The sequence below is a fragment of the Lentinus tigrinus genome (genome assembly GCF_003813185.1).
Source record: "Lentinus tigrinus ALCF2SS1-7 unplaced genomic scaffold L226scaffold_9, whole genome shotgun sequence".
NCBI classification, from domain to species: Eukaryota; Fungi; Basidiomycota; class Agaricomycetes; order Polyporales; family Polyporaceae; genus Lentinus; species Lentinus tigrinus.
This window is the reverse complement of record NW_027137918.1, coordinates 202,459-217,584: the sequence shown is the minus strand read 5'-3', so window position 1 is coordinate 217,584 and position 15,126 is coordinate 202,459. Positions and strand designations below refer to the sequence as shown.

Sequence of the window (15,126 nt, the reverse complement as noted above, 5' to 3'; positions counted from 1 at the left end):
AGTGGTCAGCTTGATATTCACCCACATCACCCTCAAGGGGACGCTTACGCTGTGTCGAATTGCTCCATCAAGTCCAGCACCTGCTCGAGGTGGTCAAAGCCCAGCTGCTCCTGACGGCCCTGCGCGAGTGCGCCTGCGGTCTTGACGATGTTCTTGATCTGGCGTCCATTGACCTTCTTCTCGCCCAGCGTGCGCAGCTCATCGTGCGAGAGGCCGCCGTACTGGATGTCCCCGTTGACGCGCTTGAGGAAGGCGACCCAGATTTGGCGCTTCGCATCCGAAGACAAGTCCTGGTACCGCAGCGAGACGTGGATACGGGACTGGAAGGCCTCGTCGAAGACGCGGACGCGGTTCGTCGTCAGGAAGAGGATCCCGCGGAAGTACCTGGTAAACGGTAACAGTGCTGGTGAGTGGGCAAGTTCGCGTGAGTTCAACGGAACGGGGACGCACTCAAGCTGCCGGAGGAACACCGCGACCATGGCATTGCGCTCGAGGTGTGCGAGCGTGCGCTCCTCCAGGAACACGTCCGCCTCGTCTATCAGGACGACTGCACCCCAGATCGCGGACACCTTGAGGATCGAGGTGAGGTTGTTGTCCAGGGTTTCGGCATGCGTCCCGAGGTCGGCCGCTCCCACGACGTAGAGGGGCTCTAAAAGTAGGTGCGGACACTGTCAGCACGGTAAGGCGTAAGATGGCCATACCCAGGGGTACTCACTTCGCACGTCTATATGGGGAGCGACGTAGCGGGACCGGTGAGTGGCCTATTGTAAGCATAACATGGGAGGCGGGGACGTACATTCGCTCATGGCTTCCGCAGTGAGGCTCTTTCCCGTACCCGGGTTGCCAAACAAGTTGATGACGAGCCCATGGCCCTTGCCCGACACAAAGTCGTCGAATTTCCTCGACGAGCCGGCGTTGTGCGACTCGACGAGCGTCTTGAGGACCTGCTTGTGCTTGGCCGGGATGACGAGCTGCTCGAACGCCTCGTCATTCCACTTGAACTCCTCGACCCGCTCGACCATGAACTCCACTGCATCCCGTGCGTGAGATTAGCACGGCTATGGATATACGTGGGTCTCCCCGTGTGGGAACCAGGAACGCGGTACTCACACCACTGCTTATCTGAGAAGCTGAATCCATATACGATGGGCGAAGTGAGCAGCAGCTCCTCGTCCGTGAGCTCACGCATATCGGCATCTGCGAGGTGCGCCCGCGCGCGCTGAGCGTGTCTATCTATATCCTGGCCCGCAAGGTTCTTCGACACCCGCGGGAGCATGGGGTAGTTCGGAACAGTGTCCGCGAATGTCTCTGCGGAAGGCATCGTCAGCTCACACGCGTGGTTCGGCACCGCAGGAACGACTGACTCCGGTCTATCATGATCCTTGAGTTGACCTGTGCAGGGTCGCTCCGACGTCAGCATGCATCACGGATCCGAGCAAAAAGGAACATTGACGTACGCTGTGCTTGAGATGCCCTACTTCCTTGAACCTAAAGGCGAGACCGCGGTACGCGACGTGGTGCATACCACCCGCAATCTCTGCCCACTTCTTCCCGCGAGCGATTAAACGCTCCTTCAAGCCGTCGACGCCTCCCGGGCCCGCGTAGTACTGAATCGGGTACGCAGCCAACTGCGAAATCTTCTTGGTGCCCTTGTACCGCGGAATATCGATGACGCGCCCAAGGCCGGCAAAGCCAAATGGCATCCTCTTCTTCCTCTGAACGTTTGCACCGGTACCGAGGTCTCCAAGGTTCTCCGCAGGGGCCCCGATGTCGACTTCGACGTATTCGACTACGAGCCGCCAAAAGTACTGCATCTGTCCCTCTTGTGAGTTCTTTGACGTGAGCAGCCCAGTTGGGTCATATGCGGCGGACACGGCCGCTTGATGATCGGCCTTTTGGCAAAGCTCCGAGTGCACGAGGCGGACGCATCGTGGCTCGGAGGTGATCGGGCAGAGCATGTACAGGGTCGTCTTTCCCGGAACAAAGAGACTCCAGAGGAGATCGAAGGTGATCTCATCGTGCTTGAGGAGAGATGCGAGAGTATCGAGGGTACTGGAATACGTGTCCTTGATGTATCCGAGGAGATGGGAGAGATGGTCGTGCGTACGACGGAGAGGAGACTCCTCCGGCTCGTTCTGCACCTCGGCTTTGAGTTTCTCGGCATGCGCGAGGAGCTCCGGGAGCCAAGCAAGGAGGGTATGCGGATCAATCTAGGTCAGAGATAAAGTTTTAGCGTCAGAGGTCTAGCCGGGATCGCTGCGGCAAGGCAACGTACACGAAGGGGCTTCGCGGTCCAGGATATGCCCTGCACGTGTCCGATGACATCTTGTCCGACCTTGATGAGCTCGGGGCTGTTGATCTGCAGCGTTGTCGTCACGTTGAATGTGTTCGTCTTGCCGTCCTGGCTATGGTTGAACTTTCGGATGACGGCGAATGCGTAGACGTTGTACTTCTGCGCCTCGTTTGTGCGCGTCTTGTCTTCCTCAGTAGGCGGTGGCGCAGGGCGGATGGACCACTGGTTTTTGAAGACGTCATGAACCTCGTGAAGGTACTTGACCTCGAGAACGCTCCCCGGTGGCCCTTCTGGGATCTCTTCCTTGACTTGGGGAAGGTCGTTTGAGGTGTCCATCTCGACCATCTCCCCGGCTTGGGCGGGCATGGCAAAGCCAGGTGAAGAATCGTCGACAATGCCAGCTGGCATACCGAGCATGTTAATGATATGTGGAGGTACTGCATGGCCTCCGGCGCCACCTGCGAGGAATGGGAGGAGGAATCGGTGGCAGGACGGCAAAGCTTACCTTGCACGAAGCGAGCACGAGCACGATGTCTGAAAGCGCTCATTTTGCGTAGTCTTGTTGGGAGTGGCGCGCTGTGTAGGGAGTATGGGAGGAGACAAGCACGTCCGGCGGCGGGTTCTTATGTGCGGGATCCTAGGGCGATGATAAATGAGCCTCGTGGCGCTCTACTGCAGCAGATGTGGCAACTCCGCATCGGACGTACAAAGCGCTTTTGTATCCGGCAGCAACCGCAGCGGACTACAGCCACAGTGCAGAGTAAAGCGTCAAACAGGCTCAGCCCATCGCATGGAGAAGTGACACGTACCGGGACCCTCAACAAGATACGCTCTGACAGGGAAGGAAACGAGAACACCCCTCGAAAATGTTGATGTTTCGCGGCAGTGGCAACTCTGTGTGGAGAAACGACAATTAGATTCCCTGCCAGCACGTGCCAACTAATCTGATAAGTGACCTCGTGTTGCCAATAGAAGCAAGCTCAACGTACTCTTGCACTTTGGAACGTGGGTAAACCACACGGCGGTGTATATGGGCGATGACTTGTGCCACCCGGCGGACCCGGTGAGTTAATTGGACTGCGGACAGTGTGAATCAGATCATTCGGACCCTGGCGGCTGGTGAATACCTCTCTAAATCACTCTCCTTCGATGAAGCTTATTCACTGAGGCAGAGTGATACGTTCAGTGCAAGATGCGGTGAATATTGTCCTGTTGCCTCGTGTGATAGACTAATACTATAACTGATAGCTACGATTAGAGATGAATCGACACGCGCAAACTCCATGATATATTACCAGAAGGACTCACGTCCGACCCCGAGCAAGCAACGATGGTTTGCGGTACAAGTCGACGCAATTTGGCAGTGAAAGCGGATGAGTTGGAAGTCGTCAATTGCCGGAACTTGGAGACGCCTAAAAGCAACGTTGAAAAGATGTAACTCAGATTCCGAAAGAAGTAAGCGCCATGAAGTGTCCAATACAAATAAATCAGACTCCGAAAGAGCTCATCAGCTTATCCCGCTTACCCGGATTCTAAACCTTGTCGAACGTTGAACGTTGAACGTTTGAACGAGTCTAGTAGTCTCAGTGCAGTTTTGAACGGCACCGTTGGAAGTTTTCACGCGTCTTTCCGCTAACAGAAACCATCAGGAAGGGCTATCGTCGCTCAACCGGAAGAGAGCGCATCAGTAAGCTGGTTCGTTCCCAAGGGTTCCATTCCCAATCATTTTTGAGATGGAAGTTGGAACTTATGATGCGTTCTGTGCAGTGATGTTACTGTAAGCCATGGCCAAGTGTGCTGTCGCTTGAATGCTTGCGTCACCAGCATGATCCGGGAGCGAATGATCCAGGTACGGCCTAGCACGGCGTTCAAATCACACTGTAACTGCGGGTGTCATCTGACACTCCCTACCCCGCATTTTGATCTAAGAGATACCGATTGAACCAGTACCCCATGGGGTATAGGTTACGGCTTCTGGAATACTGTACATACATAGTATTGATATTGAGACTCGTTCCATCCACAGATGTCTCGGGTTCAGTAGAAGTAAGTCCTCTATGCAGTCACACCTAGTATTCGGAAACGTTGCATGCATTTTGACGTGGACGTTCTCAGCCTCTGACAGTGCCAACAGTCGCCCAAACGCCTTCTCGTATCTGTCACGGGACGACCGCCAAGGAATGCACCTTCGTTCCCATCCTCCACCCGCTCTCGGGTAGCCTTACAGTATCTCCCGCTCGACTGCTCACCTGGTCCGCCTCGTCGTCTACCATCAGCTATCCTCCACTTACAAAGACGAACACGCCTCCTGCACTCGCACCCTAGTTAAACATATCTGCGCCCTGAGAAGGTTCACATGAGACCGAACGGGCGCGCCTGTTACCCGGGGCCCTGTTGTTCTACTTTTATGCGGTGGACCCGAGACAGAGTTCATACCACTTGTGGCTGCCATACGACACGCCGCAGCCGTAACTCTGGCTCGTTCCGTGGTCAGTGGGTCCCCGCGCCGGGGACCTGACATCGGGGCTTGATTAGCGTGTGTATGGGACGTATCGTCTACGCGCGTGCCGTATATAAGGTGTGTCCCTGGGCTGTCAGTGTCACCGGAGTCGTCCTCTTCACGACCCTCACGTTTTGACGCTCTTTCTTCCACGATCCAGGCGACGAAGACGCGACCATGTCTGATAAGGGAACGGAGAGCCGGAGCGAGGGTCTCAACGAGAAAGTCGCGCCGACGATCCAGGAGACACCTGTGAAGGGCGACCTCGCGTATGGAGGAGAAGACACGCTCCCACCACCCCCGACGCTCACCGCGGAGGAGGAGAAGCGGCTATGGCGCAAGATTGACATGCGGTTGATGCCCATCCTCACGCTCATGTATTTGTGCTCTTTCTTGGACAGAGGCAACATCGGTGCGTGGTCTTACTTTTGGGCAATGAAAGAGCGACAGCAGCTGAAGAGCCGCAGGGAACGCGAAGCTGCAAGGTTTGACGACGCAGCTGAACCTTACTGGAGACAAGTACAACATCGCCTTGGTGAGTCCAGATGCGACGCGAAGTGGCGATAGCGCTTACGAAGTGATCCCCAGACCATGTACTTCGTGGTATGTGCAGACGCGCCTCAGGATCCAAGTGTTCCGCTGAATCTTCCATGCAGCCCTACTGTCTCTTCGAATGTCCGGCCAAGTAAGCGTCGGATTATGCGTATTAAATGACCTTACTTACCTGGATCTTGCTCGGTAGCCTTGTACTCAAGAAGTTCCGTCCATCGAAGTGGCTCCCGGGTATCACAGTGCGTCATATTGACACGAACGATTAACGAAATCACTGAAAGTTATGTGTTTGAAGCTCGTCTGGGGATTGATCATGTGCGTCTGGTCATACCTTCTACCAACTTTGGTGTCGTATTGAACTCCGTATCCAGGACACTCATGGGCCTGGTCAAGAAGTACGCTATCCAAGCTTCGCTGATCCCAACAGCTACTGAACGTGTCACTCTTGCAGCTACCCACAACTAGTGGGAACGCGTATTTGCCTCGGCGTCGCGGAAGCCGGCCTCTTCCCCGGGGTCGTATACTAGTCAGTCCTTCATTTAACAATTCACGTCCCTGTCTCCGTGCACTCGTGCTGACGCATTTGCAGCCTCTCGCTCTGGTATCCACGCCACATGCTCCAGTATCGAGTCGGGATATTCTTTGGTGGCGCAACTCTCGCTGGCGCGTTCTCGGGCCTGCTTGCGTTCGGCATCTCGTTCATGGCCGGGACGGCGGGCTTGCTTGGCTGGTCGTGGATCTTCGTGAGTTGCGCACAGGCTTCTGCTAGAGCACCCAGAAGCTCACGCCCTCGATGTAGATAATTGAGGGTATGGCTACTGTCGTCGTGGGCGCGATCTCCTTCTTCAGTGAGTGATTGCACTGTTCGAGGTGCTGAGGCGACTAATCGAGCACGTACTCGTACAGTCCTCGTGGACTTCCCGCATACCGCAACTTTCCTTACCCCGGAGGAGCGCGCATGGGTTGTACACCGTAAGAGTAGGTCTTGCGTCTCCAGCCTGGGTGTACTAGATGCCTAATCAGCCCTTGCCTGCAGAGTACGATAACTCTTCCGTCGGCGAGGAAGAACACTTCGAGCTGCGCCATATCTGGGAGACACTGCTCGACTGGCAGGTCTGGGCGCATATCCTCATCTACATGTCCATCATCACCCCGCGTGAGTCTTCTCAGATACCCGTCTCAGCCCGGGCGAATGCTCACGCTGCCCTGTCTATGCAGTGTACGGCATCTCTCTCTTCCTCCCGTAAGCAGCTCCTTTGCGTGTGTTCATATCAACTTACTAAATCTGCCATGGTCTAGGTCGATCATCAACGGGTGCGTCTCTCGTCCTCTACTGATCCCGCTCCTTCCAACATCCCCCCTTCCGCCTTCCTCTGGAAGTTTGGAAGCGCTGGACGTGGACACTGAATGTCGATGACCGGGAGCTGACCATTGTCGTTGCATATTCACAGTTTCGGCTTCAGCACTGCGATCTCGCAGCTGCTCACCGTCCCGCCTTACGTCTTTGCGAGTACGTCTTCCCCTTCCATTCTACCCCGTCTCTTCTCCTCTAGTTCCGCCTTAACTTCACGAGGACACCGAAACTCACTCCCACTCCCAGCCGCAACGCTCCTCGTGTGGGCGATCTGGTCCGACCGCATCAAGAAGCGGTGGCCGTTTGTGCTCGCTGGGCTCGTGTACTGCCTTGTCGGCTTCGCGATCAACATCTCGGATGTGCCTATTGGGGCGAAGTACTTTGGCACATTCCTCATTGTGGCGGGCGCGTATGCCGGCTTCCCGGGTGTCGTTGCTTGGTGAGCCTGGCCTGTTGTATGATGCAAATCGGTGCGCGCAGGATGACTCTGACCTGGGTACTTGGGCTGCAAACAGGCTAGGGAATAACCTCGCGGGCCACTACAAGCGCGGAGTCGGTATGGCGCTGCACATTGGCATTGGCAACTTTGGAGGCGCGATCGCGAGTAACATCTACCGCTCGCAAGACGCTCCGCGATATATCCTCGGGCGTATGTCTGTCTCTCTTCTCTTCCCCTTCCTCTCGCTGAGTGCGCGCACAACAGACGGCCTCGAGCTGATGTTCGTTGGGATCGGGTTCATCGCGTTACCCCTTACGGTGCTCAGCTATAAGCGCATTAATGCGCGGCGCGATGTACTGCAGAAGGAGGCGGACGAGACGGGCACGAAACTCACCCCGGCGGAGATTAGGAGGCTGGGTGACCGTGCGCCCGACTTCCGGTACACTCTCTGAGGTCCGGTTCTGCTGCTCCCTTGGGAGAGGAGAGCTTTCCCGATGTATATCCTGTACGACTATGAGCTTAAGATGGGTGTAACTATAGACTTATGTCCCAAGCTTCCGCCTTCCAGCTGGGCCCCGTGCCTAGACCGTGTGACACAGGCGGTCACGTGCTTCAAATTGCTGCTCCTCGGGGGCGGCGCGACCGTTCTTCTGCTCCTCCAGCATCTCCCCATCTGCACTTTCCTGGGTGAGTTTGGCGAGTAGTTGCGAACGCTGACATGATCAGGTAAGGACATCAATACATTCACTGGTCGGATGTTACTAACTACCGTGGGTGAAGTGGACTTTCCTGGCGATTACAGGACGTATGCTACGCCCCGTAGCCCCATGAAGCACCCCCTTTGAGCTGGGTTTGGTATTATCTTGTGCTGAGGAAGAGATGGACCTCCGCCTCTTTGCAATCCGCCAGAGGCGACGTCGGGCTTCGTTCTTGGTATAGTGCGGAATTTCATCATGCGAGCTTCGCTTCAAGTTCACATCACCCCGTTAGATCTCGCTCTGCAAAGGCTATATGAATGATATACGTCACTTCTTAGGACGAAGGCTCTGCAGGAATGGAGCTTGATCAGCTGGATTCAGTCCGAGGACTTCTCCCGGCGGTCGCTATATACGCGCAACGAACCCTTGGGCCTTGGCGCCGACCGGTATTCCCGCACGGTACACTCCCGTGGTCGGCTTCAACCGTATTCCTTTCATTCTGTACCTTCCTGGGGCACTCAATGCGACGAGAAAAGCATTAAATCACCACACTGGACGTCCTCCTCGCGCTAGGTCAGTCACGAGCAGTCGTCAGGCGGCACGCCCAGCAAGGCCAGCGACGCGGTTGCGCATGGCTCCACAGCTTCTTCAACTTCTGATCCTCCGTCCGACCCCCGCGACGTCCTACTTTGCCGCTCTCGAAACCTGATCAGATGCAGATGCGTCGCGTCTCGAAGTGAGCTTTGGACGCGCGAGCGCCGCCATCCCGTCCTGGCACTCCGAGCATCTCGAGGTGCAGTGATATTCCGCCGTTTCCACCCCTCTATAGCCCTAGGCGGATGGTGTTGCACACGGAAGCGAAGACGCGGACATGTGAGCTGCGGCCATGCGCCCCCCATTGACGGACGTGAATGGGCCGTGTCGGCACAGGTACGTTGCTTGCCGTCTACAGACTGAATCATCCCTCCGGCTGCTACCCTACCATCACCGCCGTTCTGGCTCTGGGGATGTTATAGTATAAGCTTCTGTGTTCGCGCGTCGGGCGTAAGAGGTAATAGTGCCCGTCCCGAGACGCACATTCTGCTAGGGCCTCATATATAGCGAGGTTCGTCCGCCTCGCCGCCTCTCCCCAAGCTGCAAACAGTGCAGTGCGGGTGCTGATATGTTGCGCTCACTTCCATGGCTCCTTGCCGTCGTGGGCTTTGCCGCCTTCTCGAGCTCCTCCCATGTGCATCCCCGGCACACCCCATATGCCGCGCTGAAGACGGGCAAGAGGGCGGATGTACCTATTCCTGACCCTGCTAGTCGTGTTAACCTGTTCATTGGCACGACGAGCTCCGGTCATGCGTTCCCTGGTGCGTGCAAGTGATGCATTGTTTCGATGATGTCTAACGACCATGCATTGCTTAGGCGTGACCCTTCCGCATGGAATGGTGAAGGTGGGGATGGACACAGATTCCGGTGACAACGTGAGTATCTCGGTTTGCATGTTAACGCGGATATCAAGCCCACCTCTTGTTATAGCATGCAGGATATGATGCCAACCCAAACTTCTCCGCTACGGGTTTCTCGCAGCTACATGATGACGGGACTGGAGGAGTACGTGTACCCGCCAATGGCTGGAACGCATGCTGACGCAAACGTCAACAGTCTGTCCCACTTTCAGTTTTCAAGGTCTGGCCGTTCGCCAATTGCGGCAGCGGCGACAACGATCGTTTCGAAGTCTGCCCCTGTGACATCAACTCACGCAAGGTCAAGCGTGCACTCCTAGCAAATGGTACGACTGTCGCTCTGCACGCGCACGTTGTCCCGTTTCCTGCCACTGTGCATACTATCTCGGACAGCGGGACATGCTAATAATACCCTTCTCGACAGGTTCGCCCGACGATGCCGCCGAGCCAGGCTACTTCGCTTCAAACCTGGTTAGTATCGTCTTCCATGTGATGTCACAGCAGCTTCTGATGCTAGGGACGCGGGGATAGAGCACGGGTATCCGTGTCGAGCTGACCGCGACGAAGCGCACGGCGTTGCACAGGTGAGTCGGTCATGGGTCCAGCCTTCTCGCACGCGCGAGACTGACGTGGGCAATGAATCTACCAGATACACCTTTCCAGCCAACTCGACGACCCCGCGTCTCGTCGTGGACGTCACGAACGACGGCCAGCAGTCCAACTCCCTTAGAGTCGTTCACATTGACCCCGACACTTCCCGCGTTACTGGTGTGTGCACACTCGCGCTTCCAGTACCATTGCCCGTCCGAGCTAATACCGGCCCACAGCCGGCTCGACCTACGCTGCCAGCTTCGGCCCAGGACAGTACCGCGTCTATACATGCATGGACTTCAAGGGCGTCGGCTTCGACCTCGGGAAGCCCAAGGAGTTCGGCACCTACCTCGGCAACTCGCCCATCCGCGGGTTCACCGACGGCCTGCAGGAGTACATCAATTACCGCGGCGAGATGGGCGCCCTGCTCGGGTTCAACCAGGACGGCAGCGGGACGACGACAATCATGGTCCGCGCGGGCATGTCATACATCTCGAGCGACCAGGCGTGCAGGAACGCCGAGGAGGAGATTCCGGACTTTGACTTTGAGGGAGTTAGGGCTGCGACGCGGGCTACTTGGAATGAGCTTCTGGGTCGCATCCAAGTTGGGACTGAGAATGTGGACGACGATACCATCGAGTTGTTCTACAGCTCTCTATACCGAACGCACATTTCTCCTGCTGATTGTGAGTCTTCTTTTCTTGTAGCCCCAGGGAGAGACTGACGGGTTGCTATACAGACTCCGGCGAGAACCCGCTCTGGAACTCCACCGAGCCTTACTACGATTCGTTCTACTGCAACGTATGTATCTCTCGTTTATGCTGTGGTCTGAAGTGCTGACCACATGGCAGTGGGACACGTTCCGGACACTGTACCCTCTGATGTCTCTGCACGACCCGGAGAACTTCGCGCGAATTGTGCGCGGTATGATCAACATCCAGCAACACGAAGGCTGGCTCCCAGAGTGCCGAGGGGCCACCGCGCAGCAGTGGATCCAAGGCGGTAGTAGTACGTCTTGCAATTGGGCACTTTCATAACTGTTCCTCACCCCAACGCTCACATAGACGGCGACCCGATCCTGGGCGAGTTCTTCGTCAAGTACGCTGCACATGCCAAAGAGCTGGGCGTTGACCCCGACGCGCTCTACAAAGCGCTGCTCGCCGACGCCGAGGACCAGCCGGTCGACTGGAACCTGCAGGGCCGACAAGTGAACATCTGGAAGTCGCTCGGCTACGTCCCGCAGGACCTCATCGAGCCGGGCGGCGCGAACACGAAGCAGGTCTCGCGCACGCTCGAGTACGCGTTCAACGACTTCGCGGTCGCACAGGTCGCGAAGCTGCTGAACAACTCGGCAGATGCGGAGAAGTACGCGACGCGGGCGGGCAACTTTGTGAACATGTGGAACCCGGATACCGTTTCGCCGGATAATGATACGATCGTGGGCATGATGCAGGTAGGTGCCTTTTGGGCGCGGCGCTGGATGTATTGGTGATACTGACTCGCCACGGTAGCCTCGCTTCCAGAATGGCACGTTCGGATTCACGGACCCAAGACATTGCAGTGTCCACGACCCGACCGGCGCGAACTGCTTCCTGTTCAACACGAACCCGGATGGCTTCTATGAGGCCTCACCGATTGTAGTAAGTTTGGACACCTTTGGAGGGCTGTCTCATGAACTGATCACCTATTCTTATGCAGTACTCTCAGGTGCGATTCATATATCACAAGTGATGTTGTATCCTAACCTCCAAGTCTTCTGCAGTTTGCGCCTCAGGACACGGCTAAGCTGGTCGAGCTGCAAGGGGGCGCTGAGAAGTTCATCGCCCGTCTGGACTACATCTTCGACAACGTGAGCGCAGCGAAAGCAATGAATATAAGCTATGACTGATCATATCCATACCATCAGAACTACTTCGACTCGACGGACGAGCCCTCGCAGCAGATCCCTTACATGTACCACTACGCAAACGCGCCCGGCCGCAGCACGCAGCGTTCGCGTCAGGTCATCTCTGAGTTCTACAGCACCGCGATCAATGGTCTCCCCGGAAATGATGGCAAGTCTCCACGGTGGAATTCCACCTGCGATCATGTTCACTAACACTTCTGTCTAGACTCGGGCGCCATGGGTAGTTACGTTGCCTTCTACCTCGCCGGCCTATACCCCGTCCCCGCCACCCGGCAGTACCTCCTCTCCTCACCCTACTTCCCCTCCATCTCGTTCTTCAACCCCGTCTTCAACACTACCACGACGATCGTCGCGACGAACTTCGCTGGGAACCCCGCGAACGGCACCGGGGGCACGGTGTTCGTGCAGAACGTCACCATCGACGGCCAGCCCGCGCCGTCGAACTGCTTCCTCGAGTGGGACGTGTTCGAGAAGGGCGGGACCGTCGAGCTCACGCTCACGGATGATATCAACGTGACGTGTGGCGGGAACGGCACGGATGCGCTCCCGCCGTCGTTGTCGACTGGTGGCTTTGGGCTGCTGCCTTCGTCGAACTCGAACTCGTCGTCGAACGCTACTCAGGCGTGAGCTTGAGGGCTCTGGTGCTTAGTGGAAGGAAAGAGGTCGCATCTTGGACACGAATATCTCTCCCATACACGCTCGTTTATTACTGCTCCTTCGTTCCGTACTGATACTCTCGTTAGCACATCGTCGATCATCTCTTGGGCTTGTGTCATGCTCTTCTGTGTATTGTTATCTCAGTCAACGCAATGAAGAACTTTCCGGTCTCGACGCTCTTCAGTTCAGGGTGAGAAATTCAACGTAGAGTACGTAGTAGACAATAATCAAGGATAGATAACATCGAGGAGAAGTGGCTATAGTATAAGTGATACAGATAAGGATGGGAGGCAAGTCAGATCAGCTTGACCTGTGAAGAATACATCGTCACGACGTCAAGCGAGTCTGCGCGGAGACCTGCACTATGCGGCGGGGAAATAGTCCGGTCAAAACATTCCATTTGCGCTTCCAGCCAGTCCCACAGTGTCTCTTGTGCGCACCGCTCGGTGACGGTGTCAGGGATGGTGTCGACGCGCCCAAAGGCATGGAGAATCTTGACGAAGGACACATGAGCCATCAGAGTACAGGGTGCGAGCACGATATGTCACGGACCTTGCCATTCAAGGACTCGGCCTTTGGATGGGTCGCTGCAAAGAGCGGGGTGAGGATTCCTTTTGAGACATGGGTTGAGAACATATCCTAGGGTTGAAGGGAATCACGGTCAGGGCGGGACATGGGCTCACGACGCTGTAGAGTCAAACACTCACCCATAAAGACCCAAAGACCCCTCCGGAGTAGCGGTTCAGGTTCGTGCGGACGTTGCCTGTGAATGTCCTCAATGCGAGCCTTAGAGGTACGTAGGGAAGTATGATTGGTTTACCTGGATTGATGGCTATAGAGACAATCCCCTGCTCCCCGTACTGTTCGGCGAGCTCCTGCGCTAACAGGAGGCAACCCTGAACCTTAATGAAGGCAGGTATCCCGGTTGACGAAGAGATAAGACGCACCAGCTTTGACTGCCGATATAACTGCGCTGGGGTATACCTCCGTCTCACAGGACCATCCATAAGGGTCGTGTAGTCTATCCGAGGAGCAGGCGGAGCAGAGGACGTGTAGTTCAGGACGCGGACCTTTTGCGCGGTCACTTTCGCTGTCCCGAGGAGCACGGGCAGGAGCAGCTGTGTCAAGTAGAAGTGGCCGATGACATTCACGCCGAACTGGAGGTCGTACTGTTGCCTCGTGAGTAGGGCTATGGGTGGTGCCATCACACCTCTAGAGCAGATTAGTCGACGAACGTCAATGGAGAGCCTGGGACTCACGCATTGTTGATCAGGCAATGGAGGTATTGCTCCTTGCTGCCATAGTGGCGTCACCACCGCAAAATCTCTGCAAAACACAACAGTAAGGGGACGCACCTCACAAACTCGTAAGCCGCCTTCTGCACCGAATAGAGGTCGGACAGATCCATCTGAAGAACGTAGATAGCCTCCGAGATTCGCCTCAGCTCGTTCACCGCCTGTCGACCTTTCTCATGTCCCCTGCTTGTGATATACACCCGCGCATTCCGTGCGAGCAGCACCTGTACAGAGAGCTCGTGAGCAGTGAGATCCCCGTTACACCTTATCCGCGGTCAATCCACCTTAGCAGTCGCGAACCCTGCATGTTCCCATCCCGGGTCAAGCGTTAGTATGCGACTGGGAAGTTGACACCACACCTACCTAGCCCAGAAGTGCCTCCGGTTATAAGGAAGACTTTCCCAGACTGATCCGGAACATCATCGACCGACCACTCTCCGCGTGGCGAGAAGTATTGGTTCCACAACGAGGCCATCCTTCCAATGAATCTCTAGCAGGAGGACTCGCAATTCAATCTGGATGATAGGCGTAGGTAGACGTGAGGTGGAGGCGAGGTGGTAAGAGGTTGTGGTCAAGAACGAACAGGGTTCAGATAGACAGGACTGCCAGCATGGAGCTCGAACAGGGCTTGAATAGCTTGAATCTGGACCTGCACAGACATATGAGCGGGCCTGCCTCGTTCTCGGGCGCAAGACGAGCGCGAGCGTCGGCGGGGTTGCAATCACCAGTGCTGTATTCCACTGTATTGTCAGAGATACGCCTCAGCAAGCCGCTCTAGCACAGGAAGTTATTCGAGGGGTACACGGTACTCCCATCGCGGTCAGCGCCGACCATAGATAGAGGCTATGATTGGAGTGCGCTCACCGCTGCATCGTGGTCAAAATCAGCGCTTCAATTTGAAGAAGATGATCAGCACTCACTAGCACTATTCACTGCCAGACGCAGAACCGCACATACCAGTACTACGACTTCAGAGTTAGACAGGCTTGGTCACAGTGAGGAAGAAGCTATCTTTTACTAGTCGAGGATCCAAGCAATGCGAGTCCGTTCAAGTGCCAAGCCCAGTACAGGAATGCATATCAAGTTAGGATGTTCCTAGGTCCATTTTCGCTTCCCGCAAAGCATTGGAGGGTGATTCAGGTGGGCGGAGGAGGGGTGCGGAGAGGGCGCGGGTGATGGCCATTGTTGAGGAAGAGCGACCCGAACGTGGGAATTTGATATTACTTACTAGCGTACTTACCCCCCCCCCCCAATAAAAGTCTAGTACTTACTTGTACTAGTCGACGACCAACTAGACCATATACAGTGGTGGCGAATGTTCATTGCCCGTCGGAGCTTACCAACCGACAACGAACTTGAGGAGTGCGAGCTTGAGCAGTAACCGCATAAC

General features: G+C 55.9%; 4 protein-coding genes across 4 annotated transcripts; 2 read left to right on the top strand and 2 right to left on the bottom strand.

The window, feature by feature from the left end:
- Nucleotides 1-44: 44 nt before the first annotated feature.
- On the bottom strand, nt 45-2,710 carry L226DRAFT_570035 (P-loop containing nucleoside triphosphate hydrolase protein; the record flags this gene model as incomplete). Its single annotated transcript, XM_067684393.1, has 8 exons — nt 45-384; nt 451-649; nt 716-724; nt 797-1,030; nt 1,111-1,308; nt 1,365-1,392; nt 1,458-2,210; nt 2,276-2,710. The coding sequence occupies 8 exons, from the start codon at nt 2,708-2,710 to the stop codon at nt 45-47; spliced, it is 2,196 nt and encodes a 731-aa protein (XP_067536362.1).
- A 2,260-nt stretch (nt 2,711-4,970) lies between these two features.
- L226DRAFT_570034 (MFS general substrate transporter) lies at nt 4,971-7,590 on the top strand (the record flags this gene model as incomplete). Its single annotated transcript, XM_067684392.1, has 18 exons — nt 4,971-5,205; nt 5,261-5,328; nt 5,382-5,396; nt 5,450-5,478; nt 5,536-5,584; nt 5,641-5,660; nt 5,717-5,740; nt 5,797-5,871; nt 5,935-6,088; nt 6,145-6,193; nt 6,252-6,323; nt 6,382-6,501; nt 6,564-6,588; nt 6,645-6,659; nt 6,797-6,855; nt 6,946-7,138; nt 7,215-7,348; nt 7,403-7,590. 18 exons carry the CDS (start codon nt 4,971-4,973, stop codon nt 7,588-7,590), a joined length of 1,524 nt encoding a protein of 507 aa, XP_067536361.1.
- A 1,308-nt stretch (nt 7,591-8,898) lies between these two features.
- L226DRAFT_388492 (glycoside hydrolase family 92 protein) lies at nt 8,899-12,574 on the top strand. Its single transcript, XM_067674471.1, has 16 exons — nt 8,899-9,191; nt 9,247-9,305; nt 9,361-9,435; nt 9,487-9,613; nt 9,712-9,758; nt 9,819-9,871; nt 9,937-10,055; nt 10,115-10,564; nt 10,618-10,679; nt 10,730-10,886; nt 10,943-11,331; nt 11,390-11,518; nt 11,577-11,585; nt 11,641-11,727; nt 11,785-11,932; nt 11,990-12,574. Exons 1-16 carry the CDS (start codon nt 8,999-9,001, stop codon nt 12,409-12,411), a joined length of 2,526 nt encoding a protein of 841 aa, XP_067536360.1. The 5' UTR covers nt 8,899-8,998; the 3' UTR covers nt 12,412-12,574.
- On the bottom strand, nt 12,574-14,508 carry L226DRAFT_388591 (NAD(P)-binding protein). The gene is made up of 11 exons (XM_067674472.1): nt 14,462-14,508; nt 14,320-14,385; nt 14,100-14,251; nt 14,021-14,037; nt 13,797-13,960; nt 13,701-13,736; nt 13,389-13,653; nt 13,262-13,337; nt 13,149-13,204; nt 12,994-13,080; nt 12,574-12,934 (listed from the first exon to the last, which is right to left on the bottom strand). Exons 3-11 carry the CDS (start codon nt 14,209-14,211, stop codon nt 12,737-12,739), a joined length of 1,011 nt encoding a protein of 336 aa, XP_067536359.1. The 5' UTR covers nt 14,212-14,251; nt 14,320-14,385; nt 14,462-14,508; the 3' UTR covers nt 12,574-12,736.
- Between the last annotated feature and the right edge of the window lie 618 nt (nt 14,509-15,126).